This window comes from Carettochelys insculpta, chromosome 6 (genome assembly GCF_033958435.1).
Source record: "Carettochelys insculpta isolate YL-2023 chromosome 6, ASM3395843v1, whole genome shotgun sequence".
Classification (NCBI taxonomy): Eukaryota; Metazoa; Chordata; order Testudines; family Carettochelyidae; genus Carettochelys; species Carettochelys insculpta.
In genome coordinates, this window is record NC_134142.1 from 53,874,264 (window position 1) to 53,890,216 (window position 15,953).

General features: G+C 42.4%; 1 protein-coding gene across 3 annotated transcripts in view; it reads left to right on the forward strand.

Moving 5' to 3' along the window:
* Positions 1–15,953, forward strand: part of STXBP6 (syntaxin binding protein 6) — a 255,956-nt gene that overhangs the window by 82,615 nt on the left and 157,388 nt on the right. Inside the window, exon 1 of one of the 3 annotated variants that reach the window (XM_074998825.1) lies at positions 5,826–5,915. The exons of the other annotated variants lie outside the window; for them this stretch is intronic. Coding sequence (XP_074854926.1) covers positions 5,837–5,915 — 79 coding nt within the window. The 5' untranslated portion in view covers positions 5,826–5,836. Of the gene's footprint in view, positions 1–5,825; positions 5,916–15,953 lie in introns of those variants that run through there. 3 annotated transcript variants of the gene reach the window in all.

Below are 15,953 nucleotides of genomic sequence, written 5' to 3' on the forward strand. Positions count from 1 at the left end.
GAGTTATATGATGTGTTTAAAAATCAGTTGAACATATGTTTCATTCTAAGTGTAAATTCCCTGTGTATTGTACAGAACCTTTAGGGACTTATAGACATGGAACTCTGAGAAGTTCTTTGTTTCCAAGAGGTCATGTGAGAGAGGAGCAAAAAATAACACTTGAACACAAATTTTAATCTTAGGTATATAACAACATGCCCGTGTGTTTTACTGTTTTGGGACTGAAGGCTGGAAACAATTGTTTGATTGTCTAGGGAGTTGTCCTGGTTTGCAATTAAATGAAAGGTAATTTCAGAGCAGTGTTGCCACAGGCTATGTCTAAGTTATAGCAGCACAGCTGCGGCAAAGCAGTGGGTCTCATGAAGACACTTTATGCTGATAGGAGAGATCTCTCCCATCAGTTAATAACTCCTTGCCTCCAGGGCTGTATTGGCAGGAGGAGCTTTCCCATGGACATTGCCTGGTCCACACTTGTGCCTAGATCAGTACAACTTAACTTTGCCCAGAGGTGTTGATTATATTCATCCCTAGTTGAAGTAAGTTATGCCCAAGTAATTTGTAATGCAGACATTGCATCAGTCTATTAAGCAGCAGAGCGATAGAACAAAGGGAGATGAAGAAATGCTATTGTTTACACAAGACCAATTCAGTGATGAAGTGGGACTGACAAGCATTGAGGAGCCCTATGCAATTTATCTGTGGAGATGGAGAACAAGCAAGCCATAGAAAGAGGGAAACTGGAGAAAAGCAATGACTGTAGGTAGAAGAAAGGATGAAAACAGGGCTGTCACTTAAAGGAGTTAGAAAGGATTTGACATAGAGAAAAGTTAGTAAATTCAAAGTTTAAAAATGGATATTCCATCTGTATTACTTTACCACCTCGTTCACACCACCAGACAGTGTGACAAGATGTTAAGTGAAGGTACGGTATGAACAGCAGCGTGTGCACTTGTAACAGTTAAGTGAGTCAGACTTAACTTTAAGTCTTGTGGCCAGCATCTTACATAACCTTAAACTTAAGTTCTTTAAATAGGATTTTTTGTTTGGCCTTATTGTTAAAAAAAATATGAATAAAGTGCTGAGAGTGTGGATTGATGTCTGTAGATTTAGGAAATCATGTTTCATAAAGCATGATGCTTAACTGTATTGCCAACACCAACTGTTCAAAGAAGTTGGCACCAATTAGACCGAGTTGATATAAAAATCACTTTAAAATAAATCACAACAATTTTATTCTTTGGGCAAGACCTAAGTATCCAACTTTCCTTCCTCCTCTTCATATAGTAGTGCACCAGAAAAAAAAAAATTAACTTGAGAACATCCTGGTTTTGTTTTTGCGGCATGGTTTTTATGTAAATCTATCATTTTTCCTTTTAAAATTGTCAAAGAAAAAATAACTGATTTTTCCAAGCAACAAACAAGAGCAAAGGAGTTGACTCTCCCTCTTTTTCTCACTATCACAAACCACCCGCCGCTTTCCTTTCATTAGGCTCTCATCATTTATCTCAGGAGTAAAACCTCAAGCTGTGAAGGGCAGGAAACAACTCTTTCTCTCTCTGGCTGTGTCTAGACTGTGGGGAACTGTCAGCAAAAGATATCGTATCTTTTGTCAACAGTTCTGTTGGGAGAGGTTTTTCCAGCATTTGGCCCATCCACACGGGGCCAAGTGTCGGGGCCGGGGGGGGAACAACCTTTTGATACATCCCTTCTTCCTTGTGGAAGGAGGTATACAGGGATACCAACAGAATGCTCCTGACTTGCAGATCTCTTAGAGATCTGGAGTCTGGGTGCGCACTCTGTCAACAAAGCTTCTGTTAACAGAAGTTTTGTCGACAGAAGCCTGAAATCTAGACATAGCCTTTCTCTGCTGCCAAGGCTATGTCTATACTGGGGAAATAAGATGATTTGAGATACACAATTCTGGTTACAGTGTTTGTGTAGCTAGAATTGACTTATCGGAAATCAACTTATTTCCTTAGTAAAACAATACAGCAGAAATGTAGCAGTATTCAATTCATCTGATCTGATGAAGTGGGTCTGTCCCATGAAAGCCCATCACTGAATAAATCACTGTGTTAGTCTTTAAAGTGCTACCATTTCTGCTGTTCTTGTTGGAGTACAGATTAATACATCTACCTCTGTTATTTCTCTAGTATGGACCCAGCTTCTAGTACTTTCTCGTCCACCTCCCTTACGCCGGATGGAGCACAGGGGTCAACTGCTGACCCCAGAAAGATTGATTTTGTGCATTTTTACTAAATATGCAAAATTGAACTCTGGAAGATCAACCCTGACTGGGTCAGTCTTCCCAGAAGTATGGACATACCTTAAATCTCAGAATTCTTCACAGGGGAAGCAACAAGCAGCTTCAAATGCCACAGGTTACTAATACTAACCTCTGACCCAAAGCCTGCAGTGAGAAGGACTAATTATGCTCTACTAATGCTATGTGCTTAACTTTATTGTAATGATAGGATTGCTCTTGTTCTGGACCCTTTTATACTCATTAAATACTAAACTCTTTTTGAAGAATATGTTTGAATTTATGAACTTAAGTTTGGTGTTGTCCTCCTATTCTGATCTGGCTTTTAAGTTGTTTAATTTGCTGCTGCTGTTCTTCATATAATTCTATCAAATGTGACTTCTCTTTCACTTCAAATATTTCAAGTACCACAAATAACATTCATGTTGTAGAACAGCAGTGTTGGAAGGAATGTTTATTTCCATAGAAGATATTCTGTAGTTGAGTATTGTTGTGGTACAGATATGTATGCAAAATCCTAAGGTTTTTGCCCTTTAAAACAAAGCCAAACAAAATGACCAACACTGTACCCTTAAATGAGTGGAAATAATGACTGACTAACATTCAGTGACACTTCTGGCTCATTCACTTGACAGGCCTTTAATTTAAATTACAGATTGCAGTAGCTATCACAGACCCACTCCATTCAGTTGCAGTACCAGCATAAACATCACATTTCATTATCCCTTCTGCTTTAAATGATACCCATCTCAACCACTTATTAGTTCCGCTTCTGAAACAGATATTTTTGTGCATCCCTTCATGCTGTTTATTGCTCGTGGAATAGAATCTTCTCTCTTAACCAGTTATAAGGTTGCAACTCTCTTCTTCAGCAGTTGTCTGAAAACCCAGCTCTGCTGAAGTAGCTGCCAGAAACTGGCTAGCCTGTAATAACTAGGTGGATGTGATTTGAATATAGTTAAGTTCCCCTCTGTGTGTGCAATAAGATACATAATATAGCCCCATATAGCCAGAATCATTAGTCAATATGAGGGCCTTGTGTGTTTGTTACCATTTGAAGGAAACTTTTATTATAAGACAGTATTTCTTTCTTGCAATCTTGTTTTGTATACAGAGAATTTACACAAATTAAGCAGCTGGTTCCCTTGCTCAGAAATCCAAGTCCCTCTTCTAAAAGTACTCTTAGTAGAAGCTCTTGTCTCCTGGATTCTTCCTAACACCATAGAGGGGGACCTGGTGACCTCTCAAGGTCCCTTCCCGTTCTACTATTCTATGTGTAATGCTAACAGACCGAGGTCATTGACCGGAAGGGTTGAACTTGTGACCACTTCATTTTCTGGTTCCTTTTTCCTTCTTACACACACAGCTACAACCAAACAGTGTCCTAGCCCTGTGATGGGCAAATAATAGCCTGCTGATTATATCTGGTTCTTTAATGTTAGCTCCTGGTGACCCTTCGCAGGTAAGGGGGATTGCTGCTCTTATTGGCCACAGATTGCCATTCTTGGCCAGTGGGAGCTGCAGGAAGTGGTGTCCAAGTCCATGCGGCTTCCTACAGCTCCCATCGGCCAGGAACAGTGATCAGCCAATGGTAGCTGCAGTTGCCCATATTTGTGGAGGTGTAGATAAATATATTGGTGATGGAGCAGAAGTGGGCTAGCCTCTGCAGTTGCATTCAGTCTCCTAGGAAATCCCTTGTCCAGCATGGCTAGCTTCTGCTTAGCCCTTGCTATGCTGGCCTGTCCCTGTGGTGGTGGGTGGCCTCTACTACTTCAGCTGTCACTAACCAAAGACACATTTAACTGCGTACTCTGTTAGCGTGAATGAAGGGAGCTTAATATGCTCAGGTTTGTACTTAATGGTTGCCTTGAACACCTACCAGCCTAAGTAGAGAGATGTGGCGCATGCACATGTGTATGCGTAATAATAATAGCTATTCCTTCTGCCCTCCTGTCTACATTTTTTTTGGTTGGGGGGAGCGGGGAGGCGAGGTGCACATAGTGTTAGTTTTCACTCTGTCTGCCTTGTGTGCCACATTCTGCTTTCCTCTGTAGCTTGCCACTTTCATCTCTCTCTTTTGCTTGTCACTTCAGATTGCAAACTACTCTGGGTAGGGATTCTCTCCTTCTTCTGGGTCAGAGGGAGACCAAAGGGGTTTCTATCTTGACTGAAGGCATCTAACCACTATCAGAATACAGATAATCCATTGAAAATTGGAACTTGAAGAAGAATACACTGTTCTACCCAATTATCACTGTGCCTTAAGATGTCTGCGTTCATTAATTGACAAGTATCAGAGGGGTAGCCGAGTTAGTCTGTATCTTCAAAAACAGCAAGAAGTCCTGTGGCACCTTATAGACTAACAGATATTTTGGAGCATGAGCTTTTGTGAGCAAAGACCCACTTCGTCCAATGTTTGTCAATCTATAAGTTGCCACAGGACTTCTTGCTCTTTTCATTAGTTGAGACATTGTTTCTTTTGCTGGAGCTTTGTGCAAAACAACCTGAAATATTTACTTTTAATCAAAGCCAAGGAAATGATGTCATAGGATTCTTACAGCTAAGTGAAGGACAGTTGTGAATTTTCAGTGTGAGTGTTGAAAGTAGGCTCCTTGATGGTTCCCTGTTTGTTAGATTTGTTGCCATATCTATCCAGTCCACTTCAACTTCAAAAAATCTATGAACATTTGCAGGCAGTATGTTGCATGCTTATTTATTCCGTTTATACCCCCTCTTGTTTTAGTAGCATATGTGTGAGTGGCCTTTCCTCTCCAGACAATACATTTTGCCAACTTTCCTGTATTGTAAGACTGTACAAACTTTTGTCCTGCTTTTGCGCTTCAGCTATTTATTTTCACTTTCATGTGTGAATTAGGACTTAAAAACTGCTATAATATAATTGTTGGGAAAATGCATTTAAAATTTATAGTGTGCGACTTAATGTGTCCTTACTATTCCTTTCTATTGTTAACGTAATATAATTTTATTGACAGTATACTCCTCTTGACTAATCCTTTTCCATGTAGCTCCTGAAGAAGTTAGTGCCTTTGAAATATTTTAAACATATCTATAATTTTGTTGCTTTGAAAGATGCTTCCTAGTGGCAGCACTGAAAAAGGATGCTTTTTTTAACAGGGAGCAAGCAGATAATGACCAGCTTGACTCAATTTGGGCTAATGCTCCTAAGGAGACTACAGTAAACCCTTGATTTTAATAGACTGAGGGTCAGGGGGTGCCTGTTTAAAGCTGAAAGTATGTTAAAACAAGGGTTTACTGTCCACTCACCCTCAGTGGCTGCCCTAGCCAAAATACCTGTGATTTACCAAAGCAGATGCCACTGCTGGAGGAGCTGCAAAAGCTGGCTGCACACACCTGGAACTTTCCCACCACTGTGCAACTGGGGGAGCCTCGCCACACAGCTGGCACTTTCCTGCTGCGTGCATTTGGAGTTTTCCTGCCACGTTCAGCTGGAGGGACCCCAACATGCAGCCGAAAGAGCTGCCACTGCTGCTGGAACTGTCAGATGCACCTCTTGCCATGGCTGGGATGCGTATGCAAGTGCCGTCTGCCCGCATGTGTTCCCCATCTCTGGTGGGAGGAGCATGTGGCGGCTCCGGCGGCCACCATGGAGGGTTCAGCCGTGGCAGACACGGTAAGTACCTTACTTTTTTTTGGAGGGGAGTTGTGGAGGATGGGCTTTTGGATTTTATGGACCCCTACTAAGTGGGCTTTGGCAACAATGGGGTGGAGTGGGCGGGAGAAGAGCTGGTGGATGCCTCTTGTTCCTGAAGTCCACTAAATTTGTGCTCTGTAAAATTGAGGGTTTACTGTATTACTGAGCCTTGGAGGACAGTGTCAGTTTCCATGTCCAGCCTGCTCCTTAACTGTTATGATATGGCCAGCAAGAATGCCCAAAGTGATGACTATGGTTGTATACTGTGGACATGCATAAGGAACTGGAGTAAGACTGACTGGCCTTTCATATGAACTATCAAAATGAGCATTTGAGAGCAAGTCACTGTGTAACATGGATGGATTCATATCACTTGCCCAACTGTGAGAGGCAGCACGTGCCATTATCACTCCTCCAGGTCACCCCGCCTCAGCTAAGAGAACCTGAAAGAGTTGCTAATGTAACTTGCTATGCAGAAACATATATCACATTGTGGTTTGAAAGATGGTGAGAGCAGCGACATAAATAATGTTCTCTTCACAGCCACTTTCGCTGTCACGTCACAGTTCTGAGAATTTAGCTTTTGTGTTAATCTTGTTGAGACTGTTGCCTCTCATTTTAAGGCCTTCAAATATAATTAAATAATTTCTTCATCTGCATGTTATGTACTCTTTTGTTTTGGTACTTCAGTAAAATCTCTTTGCTTTATATGTATGGGTTCATTTTCTGTGCTTGGTATAGTGTCAAATTTTTAAACACTCCTGAATCCCATTGGGGGATGGGGGGGGGCAGACCTCAAATTGTCAAGGAAGTCAACAGGATTTAGGATCCTAAATCCCTTTTGAAAAAGTGACATTGGAGCCTAGTGGCTTGTGTACATTTAAAATGTTACAACAGCACAGTTGTGCTTCTCTCGTGCTTCAGTGTAGACACTCCAAATGCTGATGGGAGCAATTCTCCCACTGGCACAGGTTCTCCATCAATGTTTCCTTGAAACTTTTCCATCCATGTGTGGAATAATTTTTTATGGTGTGACAGATGCATGTGCGAATATGAACCATCAGTAGAAACAAACCTAGCTGTGGCTGCTTTGCTAATCAAATGGGCGGCATTTCAGACTCTCCTGAGCAGCCACACAAGCACAGAGCTTTCAGGAAACACTGTTCTCCATGTCTCCAACAGCCTGTAGGTGGGGCAGCAGAAGAGTTCTTCCCTTGATTTAACACTGCCTACATGGGGTTTTAGGTTGTTTTAAGATAATCTTTCGAGCTATTTTTATATCCCTGAACAACAGAGTTATGCTGAGTTTATTTTCTAGTTTAAAGCAAGCTTCAGCCACTTAAATAGTTTTTGAAAACTTTACATGGTGGTCAGTTTGTGTGGTTTGGGGGTATAGCTGCTTTTTGTTCGCAGTCTGACTTGCCTTTCTTGACCTCCATATTGATTTCCCCCTCCCACACACTTTTTTATACAGTTAAAATTGAATTTCTTTTTAGCAGACTACACATATTGATCCTACCCTGAAAAGGTCATTTAATTTATTTTGAAAGAGTAAATCCCTCTGGTTGCATGTGTGTGTTTGATCCAATGCCATTGATATTAGTATTTTTTCACTTCACAATGGTTTTATGTCCTTTCTCAAGGATAGTTTGCAATTAATTCATGCAAAGTATTTCTCCCTCCCCCTGAAAAAAAAAACCCAACCAAAAAAAGACTGGATGTGGCTTAAGATCAATTGCCCCAGGTATGTCACTCAGATATGTGATCTGTTTTCTAGGGGTGCTCACACCTGCAGCTTTCATTAAATGTAATGAAAGCAGTGTTGCTTGGCATATCCTGAAAAACTTGTCTTATTTAGGTGACTATCTGAATTTTGGTGTTAACTTTAGATGAACAGCTTTGAAAAAGATAGTAGCTAATTTATATAAGCCTGTCCCTTTGTTGTCGAAGATATAAAAGATACCTTGGCTTTCATTTTAATTTGTTTCTCACTGAGAAGTTATTAGTCAGGAAAACAGCTTTTGGAGTTGCTGACCACTCTGTAAGCTACGATTACAATTACTATGTGCATCCTCAAGTATTTGTCAATGCAACAAGATGCACCAAATATTATTGTAGCTGTGACAACTGTGCCTTTTGCCACAAAGTAATTACATATGTAGAAGGAGTTCCAGACTTGTCAAGCTGGCTTTAAGATAGTTAGGAAAAATTTTAAAAAAAGTATCCTTTCATTTCACTCTGATCTGAGCAGTTTTTTTTCCCCCTCAACTGTCTGAGACAGTACATGGTATTGTTCTGAAACATGAAGAACATTAATATATTCAATGTTTTGTATGCAAATCTGATGGAACGTGACATAAAGTTAGGGGAACTAGCAGTATTTATGTGTTCGTTCCATTTTGCATAAAGGAAATTTAATGAGGTTATTTTCAATTGGAATATTAGTCTGTTTGTACGAAAGGTGTGGATGGTGGCCCCAGATATCCAACATGTTTACAAAGTTAATGACCTAGAATTTGAGGATTAAGGCTGTGTCTATGCTACTGCTTATGTTGGTATTAAATTATGCCACTCAGGAATGTGAAAAAAAACCACCCCTACTCCCCTACCGGAGTGACAAATTACACTGACCTAAGCACTGGTGTGGACAGAACTATGTCGTCAGGAAAGCTTCTCCTGCAGACATAACTATTACTTCTCTCTGTGAATGGATTAATTAAGTTGGCAGAAGAGCTCTCATCAACTTGTTGTGGCTTCACTAGGGATCTTAGAGTGGTGCCGTGGCATCATCTCCTAAGAATATGGTGGAGAAGTTCATTTGTTCAAAGGTTTAAAATAGAGAATGCTAACTTGCTCACTTGTAGGACTCCTTCATCCCCTAAAGAATGTAGAGTCTAAGTAGGTGTATCAGCTGTTCTCTGATGTTTTTGCCCAACTCCTTTGCTAGGTCAGCGTTCAGAAGAGGGAGAGGGATCATCTGTATAAGAATCCAGGATTTGACTCCCACTCCTGAGGGTTATCTCAACACAACTGGGAGCTGCTGCTAGAATGTGGGTTGCAAAATTTCTTTCCAGGCCACCAGATGATTCAGACTGCAAGACTTTCTCATGTTGTACTTTGCAGTGTTTGCTAGGAAAACTCAGGGATTTCATGTCGGCAGATAAATGTGGAGTCAACTAGATTCCACTGTACTGTAATAGAGCTGTACTTACACCCTTCTCAAATCAGGCAGATTCCAATCTGGACTTTAATTTAGGCATCCCCTTGAATGGCCTGCTATCTCTAAGAGCTGTTAATTAAGTTTATAACCAAGTTAGTTATTGGCAGACTGGTGTTTGCTTTGTGTGTGGGGAAAAATATGGCAGTGTGGCAAGAAAGAGAAATTTCCAAATAACATTTTAGGTTAAAGTATAGTAGCCGTACACATTAAGATGGGCAGGAGTAAAATTACTTTTTTGATAGTAAATTTCCAGCTGTGCAAATGTGTTTATTGTGATGTTTTAAAAGCTGTAGGAAATAAATACAAGACCCAGTTATGCACTAAGGTAAGAGTTTTGCTGAGGTAGTGTCTCTTGTATCAAGCTTTCTAGACTGAGATCTATTTGCAGCATTGGACACGTGGGCTATGTCTACACTAGCCCCAAACTTCGAAATGGCCATGCAAATGGCCATTTCGAAGTTTACTAATGAAGCGCTGAAATACATATTCAGCACATCATTAGCATGCGGGCAGCCGCGGCACTTCGAAATTGGTGCTGCTCGTCCTGACGGGGCTCCTTTTCGAAAGGACCCCACCTACTTCGAAGTCCCGTTATTCCTATCTGTTCATGGGAATAAGGGGTCTTTGAAGTAGGCAGGGTCCTTTTGAAAAGGAGCCCCATTGGGATGAGCCACATCAATTTCGAAGTGCCGCGGCCGCCCGCATGCTAATGAGGCGCTGAATATGTATTTCAGCGCTTCATTAGTAAACTTTGAAATGGCCATTTGCATGGCCATTTCGAAGTTTGGGGCTAGTGTAGACATGGCTGTGATGTCACAAATTGTTGAACTTCAGATCTAGTCTTTATCAAACAAAAAACTTTGTGTTTCCTTGTAATGGCATTGTAGATGGTGGTTGTCTTTCAGATATGGTATTGTTACATTATTAAATTTGTTTTATGTAAAAATAAGCTTTTGAACCATCTTTTCCCCTCTCTTGTAGCTGAGGGACTTCATTTTAGACTGAAGGGCTCATTGGGGAACCACGAATGTTGGGGAAAAATATGTTAATTTTTTCTAATGGAGAAACAAAGGGATAAGGTAAAACCTCTTTCAGCAATTTCAGTTGGTCCAAGGGAGTAGCTTACACGTGGCTCTTCAGACCTGGGAAAGAGTGTTACAACTAAATACAAGGTGGATAGTTTGTTTAGCATAGAATAACAGATTACTAAAACTGGAAGGGAACTCAAGAAGTCATCCAATCCCCTGCACTCATGACAAGGCCAAGCACCATATAGACCATCTTTGACAGATGTTTTTCTATCCTGCTCTTAAAAATCTCCAGTGATAGATATTCCACGACCTCCTTGGGCAGGTTACTTACTGCATATTGTAAGTGACCATTCAAGGTGAATTAAATAACATCTCTGCAGTCATAGGACAAAAAAGGGGGAGTTGGTTGTTTACAGGTTATTGCAATAAGCTGTAAATCCAGTGTTCATTATTAAATTCATGCTGTCTAGTGTCTAGAAGAGTTATGAGTTTATGCTCCCAGGCTTGTCTTTTCAAGGTGTTGTGCAGGTTTCCTTTGGGGACAAAGCTAGAGAGGCTGGGGGGAAGCATTCAGCAGGAAGTTACCTAAGCTGAAACCACCTGCTGGCATAGAGGGCAAAGAGAGACTCTAAGTAATACTAGTCCTTAAGCAAGCAGTCTGTGGTATGGCAGGGTTTGAGGCTCAGGGACACTGTGGCCCAGTGGCTGAAGCACCCACAGGGGAAAGGCAGCCCCATCATCAGCTTCTTTCCTTCAGCATCTCCTGCCTATCAGTGTGCCCTGCTTATCAGCACTTCCCCTCCCCATGCTGTTGCTTACTGGGACATGCTGTTTTACAGCATTTGGGAGGCTCTGAGGGGAAGGTGAAAGGAACAAGAATGTGGCATGCTCAGGGAAGGGGTGGGAGCTGGGTGGGAAGAGGTGGGCCCAAGCAGAGTGGGGGTTGGAAGAGGTGGGGCAAGGATGGGGCCTTGGGAGATGGATGAAGGTGGGGCAGTGCTTGGAGTTGAGCCGGGGACTGAACACTGAACTTCCTGAAAGTATCTGTGAAGTAGTCTGTCCGATATCACATAGGAAAACTATAGAGGCTCCAAGAGCCGAACCCAGCCCCTCTGAGTCAGTCTTAACTCCCAATCTCTCCTGCTGTCCTCTCATGTTTTGCTCTTACACTAATGAATCCAAATGTATGTTACTATAGGAAGCATGAGACCCACCACTGACAGAGTGGATAAAGATACCAACAATACATACTTTTCAAAGTCCTTCAAATGCACCTTGTGCTCCTGAGTGAGATCCTAACAGCCTCTGTCTCAGCCTAAAGCATAGGGTGGATACGTATTTATTAAGTCTTGCCACCATTCTGCCACCATTATACTCTTCCATCCTTGACCTTTCTTGAGCAGAGCAGTCTGTGGACTCCTTCTTCAGTGCATACAAGTTGTTTGAATTGCCTGGAAATTCCTGGTTCTGGTTTTTCCTTTGTAAAGTGCTTTAGACTTCCTTAAACGTGAAAAGGAAGTTCTATCACAGTCCATCTGATATCTACCTTTAGCATTTATTTACTTTTGCATTACTGCTGTGTAAAGCCTAAACACATGCAAAGGTGTGTTTGCAGTGCTTCCTTTGAAAATGTTATTTCCCAATGAGACCATCTGATAGTTTTCCACAATTTGGTTACAGCTCAGGGCTTGTCTATACTTACTGCTGGGTCATCCATGCCGGCTGTCCATCATCCAGGGTTCAATTTAATGTGCCTAGCCTAGCCACACTAAATCAAAGACGCAGGACACTGCCATAGATCCTGGTACTCCTTGCAGTCCCAAGGAGTAAGGGAAGTCAATGGGAGAGTTTCTCTCATCAAACTCCTGCTGTGGGGATGGCACAGAAAATTGATGCAAGGTCTGTGGGCTCCAGCTATGCTATTTATGTAGCTGGAATTGTGTATCTTACATCAATTTTGTCCCCAAGTGTAGACCAGGCCTCAGAGACTAAGGCCTTGTCTCCACTGCTAGGAGGGTATAGTTATACTAGGTGTATCTTAAGTGTGTGAATTATCCCAAGGTATAAACACATTTACAGCAAGGCACTTCTGTTTTACTGCAAGGTAAAATAAGCAGTGTTAACCTCAGGTGAGGCTGTATTTTACTTACTGAAGTGAATTGTCTTCATCTTTTTAAGTTACACAAAGGTAAAAAATAAATTCTATTTAGCGGTGGAGACAAGGTCTAGTGGTTGGTAGAAGGTCACCCTATATCAGTGGTTCGCCAAAGTTCTGTGCTCACACCAAAGAACAGCTAATCTTTTGTTCTGTCCCCATCCCTGTTACTTCAAGCCTTTTGTGTAATCCTTGAACCCACCTGGTGTGGTCACAATATGGTCAATATACAGAGAGATGTATGGGTGACGCATGGTTCCAGCGTCTGGGGTTGCCAGCATGAGTGCCGAAAGCTCCCAAATTTCCCAGATTGTGGCCCTATCCTCTGTTCTGCCTTCCTCTTGCCCCACAAAAGCCTCATCTATGCTATACTTCCATTCAATCCACACCCCATTCAGCTCCCATTCGCCCCTCTTCTCCTCCCCATACCCCAAGTCCCCTGCCAGAACAATACAGCCACAGTAGCAAGGAGCCCCCAAGAAACAGCAACAGCTGCCTTACGCCCAGGAAAGCAAGCTTGCAACGCTAGGCTGCAGCCTACATGCTCCCTGGGGCAGCCTGCACCATGGTCCTGCATGCTCGCAGCATTCCCAGGAGTAGGCTAGTGGGTGGGAGAGGGGCATAGGCAGAGATCAAGTTCCCCAACCCCGTTCACAGCACCACTACTCCATCCTCCTGCTGCTACCCATACTTAGGTAGACAACCCATATAAACAAATCTCAGGACCGTGCTGACGATGTGCCGACCTATTCCGGGTCCCGTGGGTGCGTATGGGGTTTGATACAGCGGGGGGAGTCGGGTGGCCCTGGACCGACCACCCCACCTCTATAGCAGCCTTATATAGTGTAGCAGCAATATGTGATTCAGTGTATCTACTTTAAAACCTGGGTTTTGACAGTACTTTGAGTACCAGGAACAATAATGCTGCAACTGTGAACACCACAATGCCCTGTGGCTGTTCTAAGTTCCAATAATTCTCTGTACAGCCCCAGCTAGTCCAGCTAGTGGTATTTACTGATAATGACTGATTCATTTATTCATAACTACAACTACTTAACACTTGTCTTATATATATTTATTTGGCATAGGCTAAACACTAGGTTACATTTAGCTGTATATAATTACATGTGACTTACCAATAACATCCAATGCTCCCACATCTTACCAACAACTACGTTACAGCGGCCCTTCAAGTCAGAGATACAGCTTGGTTGGGACCTTTCATGGTGGTGACGTCTGAGTGATCAGCCCAGGGTCTGCTGTCTGGACTGGAAGTTGCTAGCCTCCGTCCAGGAGCCCACACCCTTGTCCCTGCTAAATCACCTTTTGTACTGTTTCTTAATTGGGGGTTCAATACCTGGCCAATTAAAGCGTTTGTTACCTAATTTGGGCTTTCTATCCTCCCAGCCTGTCGGAACATGTTACAAGATTTCCTCTGTCCTTGGTCATTTTCCGAACCTCCCCCCGGGACCATCAGATATTGCACATCCAGTATGTTCTCTTTGGGGGGCTTCCAGCTACTTGCCCCAGCTGCTCTTTTGGGGAACTTACTATCTACTTGTCAGGATGTTCTCTTTGGGGACTCTCCAACTACTTGTCAACTTCCTGATGTCTTTCTCCTGGCCTGGCTTTAGGCCACCCTGCCGTTGTATGAAAAGCATTCCAGGATGGAGTGTATGGTCATTCTGCCTTGCGAGTGAGGCCTGGCCACCCGGTGCTCGTGCTCCCACACGTGCCACCATCTACAAGCCCCTCAGATGAAGATGGCACAGTGAGAAGTATTCACACTTGTTTTCCTTGCAAGACCGAGAGTGGGGCAACTCCTTGAGGGAGGAGCAGGGACTTCTACCTGAGAGACACACATGTCGTTTTGAGACAGGAGCAAAAAATCCCTGTGCCAGATGTGCAGATGCTGCAGTGGGTGCAGAGCATAAGCAGGTCAGCTGTTAGGGTAGGCTTAGGCTCCCTTTGACTGTTACTCACCACTCATTGGAGATGACTGATGAGCTGAAGAAGGGGAAAGTGAAGAGAGAATTAATGTGAGATTTTGTTCCTTGTCTTCATCTAGCCTATTATACTTAAAATTCTCCTGGGACTACTCTAAGCAGCTATACAACTGACACTGCATTAGAGGGGGAGTCAGCTACCACACAAGCCTGTATATTCTTGCCTTTTATCACCATAGTACCTCTCTTATATCTATAGTTTCATGCAGAAATGATAGTATGTCAGCTGTACTTGATTTCACATTTTTAAACTTTGGTACTTTGGAAAACACAGTAACAGCTGGCTTCGCTGCTCTGAACTGAGTGTTGCATTTCGCTCTACCACCTCCCAACTGGCTGGCTTGGACTTTGGCTTCATCCCTGATACCTTTATGGATGGAGTTATCACACCTCGGTAACTTTTCCCAGTTGAAATCATACACCAGTTAATCAGATAACCATTGTGTAACCAACTTTTCTTGGAAGAGATGAAGCACCATAAACCTGTGCAAGAATCTGCCTCTACTTCACAGGTTTGTCCTGTCTTAAGAATGCCTGGAAATATCTCCAAAATTTAACAAGGTCATATTCAATCTTGCCTAGAAGACCTGTTCTGTTAAACCATCATATTTTTGCGTATGCCTTGTGAGGTTACTTAGTCCAATTTTGCTCTTTATCTGTCTAAATGTTTAAGCTAAGGGCTTGAATATTGGGTATATTTTCAGTTTGCATATGTGAAAGATTCTCATAACATTATGCAATATTGAAGAGGGAGAAATTGCAGTGTATCTTGAGGCATTTTCATCACATAAGATTCTTAAGGCAGTTTCACCTCCTGAGTCTAGATGAATATTTTAAAGCCTTATTAAGACTCTAGTCATGTATATTTGTCCTGTCTTCAAATTTTGCCTTACTGGAGGCAGTATCCATTGGAAGGGAAGTTATAACAAAGATTTCCTTACCAAATGAAGTAAGGATTAAATGCTTTCCATAGATAGAGTTCTATTGCACCAAAATTACTATCATATTCTATTTTTTTTCCACTGAGTCTCACTTCTGCCACTGTATCTAGAACCACATAATCATGAAACGAAACAAAAAAAAGTCATGTAGCACTTTTAAGACTAACAAAATAATTCATTAGGTGATGAGCTTTCATGGGACAGACCCACTTCTTCAGATGTGGAATTATTTTGTTAGTCTTTGAAGTGCTACATGATGCCTTTTTTGTTTTGTGAAGATGCAGACTAACGTGGCTACCTCTCGGGCACATAATCATGGTAGTAGTTGATTTACATGTGTGGACTAATGAATTGTTGCAGAACTAAGCTTAATTTGTTTTAAACACAGGTGCCAGCTTCCTCTTGTGTCCAGTGCTCTCCCCCACCACCCTCCCGCATCCACCCTAGCTAGACCCCTTCTCCTAAGTCCTTGCCCTGCTCTCCCTGCCCTTCTCCCAAGCCAATACCCCCATTCCACCACCACCCTGCCCCCTTACGTCTCAGTTCTGCATGCTCCCCTCAGGGGAGCCTGTCCCTGCTTCACTCTCCCTTCGTGCGACCTGCATGCCCTGGAACAGCTGATTGCAACAGGCAGGAGATATAGAGGGGAAGAGGGGAAGAAATT